This window comes from Lissotriton vulgaris, chromosome 4_1, assembly GCF_964263255.1.
Source record: "Lissotriton vulgaris chromosome 4_1, aLisVul1.2, whole genome shotgun sequence".
Classification (NCBI taxonomy): domain Eukaryota; kingdom Metazoa; phylum Chordata; class Amphibia; order Caudata; family Salamandridae; genus Lissotriton; species Lissotriton vulgaris.
In genome coordinates, this window is record NC_141691.1 from 588,951,854 (window position 1) to 588,957,853 (window position 6,000).

A 6,000-nucleotide genomic window follows, 5' to 3' on the forward strand; every position below is an offset into this window, starting at 1 on the left:
GGAAGGGCTCATGTCAGGTCACTGGGCAGGATGTGGACACCATGGGCCTCATTTATTAAAAGTGACGCATCGCTGCGTGAAAACAGCGATGCGTCACTTCTCAGTGCGCACTCCTTACGACATTCCTGATGTTTCATATTTAATGTATGACGCATCATGTCACAAGGAGTTACAGATACGTCAGTATTTCTGACGTATCTGTAAGCGCAAAAGTGACGCATTGCTGGACTGTGTCACAAAAGTGACGCAACTCCAGCAATGCGTCCTTTCACATGGGGAAAGCCCCATGTGAAAGGGCTTGCGTCAGTCTTACGCCTGCTGTGAGGCAGGCGCAAGATTTTGACGCAACAGCGTCCTAAAAGTGACGCAGTGAAATCTCATAGATTTCACTGCTTCACTATTACGAGGCTTTTTGTGGGGGAACGCCCCCTCTGCATACATTATACCTGACGCAGGTATAATGTGGCGCAGGGGTTTAAAAAGTGACGCATCTACCTAGATGCGTCACTTTTTAAATATGGCGCAACAAGGCGCATTTTTTACACCGCTGGTGCGTCACAAAAAGTGACGCACCGGCGGCGCAAAACTGACGCAAGGCCTTCATAAATAAGGCCCTAAGAGATTAATAGGCAGAAACAGGATGGGCAGTGTGTTTGGTGGTTGTCGGAGATATACAAATGTATGAACAGAGCGAGGGCTTGGCGAATATAATCTAATACTGTGCTGTTGCATCATTGACTCAATCATTGCAAGAGTTTTATGCTTCTGTATTGTTTTACCCGTTTTATATTTGCTTATTGTTTTAAAACAGTTCAGTTCAGTTCAGTTCACACAGCTTTATTCGATCTTTTGTAAACAGGCCGTAAAAGCAGAACTGTACATAAAAAATGTCTGCACCAATAAATATAAATATATATGAAGTTAAAATAAGCGTAAAACACATTTGCTGTGGATCAAATAAATAAATAAAAACATTTAAAACAATTTAATAAGTAGAACTAAGCAGTGCGTCTCGTTTTCCTAAAAATCCCCTACTATTTACCATTCAGTTAGGCTGAAACTCTTATGAACGTGCCCCACTCCTCAACAAAACTATAGAATGTTGCCTGTTACAATTTACCCACAATGTTAAGAGCTTTGGGCCTCCTTTATAGGGAATTTGCGTAGGTCAGTGCTGCAAGTTTTCTTGCTACGCTGCCCTACTCAATGTGAAAGGGCAGTAATGTACCGTATTGATGAAATATGGTGCATTGCTCTCCTCTTCTCCTGCACTGGCACACGATTTACTGCCTAGCGCCTAAGCCGGCACACTTGCACCATGGTGCAAGGGTGTCTGCGTTGCATGTAGGATTGTTTTTGTGCAGGAGGGACACCTTCCTGCACAGAAACACTCCTGAGAGGGAAAAAACAAAGAGAAATACAAATATTTCTCCTTGTTGCACCTGGTCTGGCGAGGCGTAATGTTTTGGCGCTGCCCCAGGTTTGCGTGAATAAGTCAATCTAGAGCAGCGTCAAAATCAAGCAAACCACTGCAACGCCCATGGAAAGCCTCCCTGGCGCAGACTAAGGCGACTCAGTGACTTGCGCTGCTATGTATTACTCAATATCTATGAGGCCAAGCGAAACCACTCAAAGTGGCTTTGCATGGCCTCATGCACATGATTGACAGGTTTGCGGCACTGGAGCATCAGAAAAAGTGAAGCTCCGGTTTCCCAAACCTCTCATAAATAAGCCCCTTTGCTTCTTGAATAATGACCAGTAGGGAAAACAGACTCATTGATAATTTATTGATCACCTCTTTTTAAACACTAATATGTGAACTTTTCATTCAAGCCCATGATCTGGTTATGGATGTTGTCTAAAATACTGAAAAGCTAGCGCTTTTATCGATATTTTAAAATGTAATTTTACTTTGCTAACTGTTGTTATTTTCCACCAGGGAGGCCGGACACAGTGCATAAAAGAAGTCTGTCCCATTCTGTCATGTCCCCAGCATCTCAGTCACATTCCTACGGGGCAATGTTGTCCCAAATGCCTAGGTGAGTGAGATTTTTCTTAATTAAATAGTACTTGATAGCTGTAATGAGTGTGTGTGTGTGTGTGTGTGTGTAAATATATATATATATATATATATATATATATATATATATATATATATATATATATATATATATATATATACATATATGTTCATGTTTCCCTCAGATTTTTTACTTTTACCAGTAGGTAGAATGCCTATGTCCCAAACTATATTCCTGTGCTTGTGCATGCGATAGTGTCCATAGGGAAATAAGCTATGTATACATTTATTCTTGATTGCTGTGATGTTGAAGAATGTCGATATCGACATGCCTTGCTGTTAGGATGCAACACAAGGGAGCATGGTTGGGTAGTGGGTCCAGCCTTTGGATGAAAATAGATCCACATCAGCAGTCTCCTTGTACAGAGGAAGAAACAAACCATGCGCCTGCCATTATGCTTTGATGTTCCCCTTTGTTAGCAATAACAAAGTCTGTTAGAAGAGACCAGTTATGGAGGAAGCAACACAGTGCGCTGCTAAAGTGAGTGATGGTTTGTGACTACCTGGGAATGAGGCTGTCTTATGATTTTGTAATGGTTTTATTCGTAGGTCTTTCAGCGATTGGTGCTGTGTATTGGCCGCCACTAGCTTGTACCATAAACACGCATCTTCCCTGCTCAAGAAATATAACTTCTTAAATACTGGGAAAGCCATCTTGGAATACTGGCCCTCTGTTCGACTTCAGCCATCTAGAATTACATATAGGCCGTAGTTTGGACTGTCGCATCTCTCCTCATAAGGATAAACCCAAATTCACCTTAATTGCTTGTGGGACTGCCTCAGATTTTAGAAAATGTCAGCAGCAGAGCTCACGAAAGGGGATCAAGGCACACATCTTTGGCCATTTTTGAACAAAAAAAGCGTTCATTAGGAGTGACAGAGCATCTGGGGAGGTGTTAGTAAGCCAAATTGCATATTTCACAAAAGATTTCACAAATCGATCGAGCTGTACGTAAATCTAACCAGGAAACTGGAACCACATTTCAGGGAGTCAATAACAGAAGCACTGTGTTTCGTGCCTAACCGCATTAATACTAATTCCCTCCTTCGCCTTTTTCATCGCGTCCTTTTCCCCTGGTATGTATTTTCAGAAGTGGTTGGGTTTAATAATGCGCCCCTTGGGCTTCCACAACGCTCAGTACACAAAGACCAAAGGAGTGCTTGGTGGAGGCCATTACTCAGGCGCCTATGCCAGGCTCGTTGTGGTGCCATGTCAGCTCCGTCACAGGCCGCCATTAGCAGGAAGAGACGACGGGCGATGAGGCCGATTTTCCACTCACAGCACCACAGCCTCTCCTGGGAGAACTCTGAATGTAGTTAATCGACGCTAAATCCAACGAGTTTATATTTAAACGCATAATCCACAACATGGCCATAAATAAATGATATGTAATCTGGCTAATTACTACCATCGCGATGCATATTTCATGATTTCTAAAAAAAAATGAAAGCATTTAAGTGAAAGAACTAGTCTCCTGTTTCCAATTACAGCCCAATGTGCTAGAATAAAGCTTTTCAAATCAAAGACATCGCACATTCTAGTTGGATACTTGTTTTAAAACGTCTTTCCAGAGAGCACATATTAGAAGCGCCATCTCAGGGACCGGAAGTCCGTGCTGCCCGAGGCCACTGGGCTCCTGTTCTAGACCTTATCTCCATGAATACGTCATGTCCTCATGTCCCGGCTGAACGCATCTGAAACTCTCTTCTCCCGCAAAACTATACTCCTTGTAATCAGCTGACAGCGACGTCTGTCTAATCAGACCGCCATACAGCTTGCCTCTGGCCGAATTCCGAATGAGTAATGTACTCCATTTTGTCAGAGCATATATATAAATATATATATATATATATATATATATATATATATATATATATATATATAGATATATATCCCTTCCCTTCCTTCCTTTTTAGAGAAAAAAAATAAACTTTGAACTTCGCAAATCTTTAAAGTATAATTTAACGAGGAGCCGTAGGGCAGATTCAGGAAGTGTTTGTGTTGGCGCAGACAGAACCCTTGCCTGTTGGTCTCCTGTTAGATAGTTTTTCTCAGTGGATACTGTTTTCACCTGTTGTGCACATGCTCAGCATGGTGATGTAACTGCACTGTTGAAGATCAAGCATACTAGTTCACGGTGGCAGGCTAATAAAGTAAAGGCTCGTCTTCATTTTTTCCTGTAACAAGCAGATTTTTTGAAGGGGGCAGAGGAGGGGGCTGTTTAATGTTCATATTTTTCTTCATGCTCAAATGCAAACTTGACTTAACACAGTTACGTATCCTGACCTTCATGTACTTTGTCAAACTGAATTTCGCCATGTTTTGGAAAAAAAAATGTAGAATGCTGAATCTGAAAATAAGTCGCTCCACTTAAAAGCCCCAAGAAAATCCCCAGAGACGAAAATAGAAATGCCAATGAAGTTAATTCATTACCATTTTATTTTTGTCAACCTGCTGAGTGGCAGCAGTGGTGGGCTGCAAGTGAAATCGTTCATAGTTGGATGTCCCTTTGTCCGTCCGTCTTGTGACAAGCCAGACATGCACACTATAAACCTCTTAACCCAGCTGTTTTAGACAACTGGGTTGAGAGCCTGTACAGGCCTCTACTGTCCTCAGGGGCGCTGAGAGAACCCCCTCCCTCCAATCCTGGTGCTTTTCTCATGCTGAGAACAGCGCCAGGATTGGTTAAGTAGGTTAGCTTGGGGCCCTGGACATGACGTCGGCAAAGAAGAGCACCGAAGCGAGGAAGGCATGTCTGCACAAGTAGGTAAATGTTTTTTTAAATTATTTTATTCATATATATTATGTATTTATTTTATGCTCCCACCCATTTGCCTGCCTTCCAATCGGCGTACATGCCAGCTGCCACTGGTCAGGATTGCAAAGATTTAAACAGACCTACAAGTCAAATATGTGCAGAGCGGTTGTCAACAAATTGGTTCACGAAGGAGACTCACACATAATGAGGCAAAGAAAGGGAAGATGACAGAGCAGTAACACACTCCACACTCTGCCATCTCCATATTACATTTACAGGAGCTGCACAGAGGCCCATGCAAACCTGACGCAGAGTTTAAGGGCACACCCTGAAGATGTTTCTAGATGGGCGTGGGTGTGTTGGGTAATGTTACAAAGCGACGCTCATCATTTGAGGGCTTTTTATCTTTGAATTACATTACATACATTGCAATTATTATTTTTTTCTACACAGGAATATTAAGGGTGTCATTTAGAGTTTGGCTGATGCAAAGTTCCTGCCAAAAAGAGACGGATGCCGCATTTGCCAAGTTCACAATTCACCAGCGACATTTAGAGGTGTGCGAAGTGCCAGGGTGGAACCTCAGCTGGTTGTCACAGAAAAAACATTGACTAAATACCCTTCTGCCACAGGATCATCAGTGAATGTATGATAAAATGACTGCCCTGTTTAGGGCAGTCCTACCCACAAACATTTTAGCTGATCTGGACTGGCAAGGAAAACCTAAAAATCCCAAACAGGACACACCAGAAATAAACCTCACGTCCTGCGAGAAAACTCCCAGCATGTCAGGGCTATCGATTTTTTTATTTTCAGTATACATCATCCTGCTTTAGGAGTTTGTTGATGAGAAACAAAAGTTCTTACCAAGCAGTTGTTTAAAACAATGCGCTGGCTCGGCTGTAGACGCAGTTCCACTGAAGTCGCAGAGATCCCTGTCAGTTAGGCATCTCTAAATCTTGTGGGCAGCCCTCCACCAGGAAAGATGAACCCACAGTCTCTCCTGACCTCCCAGGCCATACAAGCCTCTAAATAACCCCAGAGAAATTTGTCTTTCGGAACCCTAAGTTCTGTTGTGGGACCATCAAAAGTCATGATGGACTAAAAACAGCGGAAGGACATCAATACTGGAGGTTAAGGACTGTTGCAGGCCATGCCATC

General features: G+C 42.6%; 1 protein-coding gene across 1 annotated transcript in view; it reads left to right on the top strand.

Annotated features, from left to right (window-relative positions):
* The window catches only part of BMPER (BMP binding endothelial regulator), a 477,629-nt gene that overhangs the window by 294,259 nt on the left and 177,370 nt on the right, over window positions 1-6,000 (top strand). Inside the window, exon 7 of the mRNA XM_086964813.1 lies at window positions 1,940-2,039. Within this exon, the coding sequence (XP_086820939.1) occupies window positions 1,940-2,039 (100 nt within the window). The remainder of the gene's footprint in view (window positions 1-1,939; window positions 2,040-6,000) is intronic.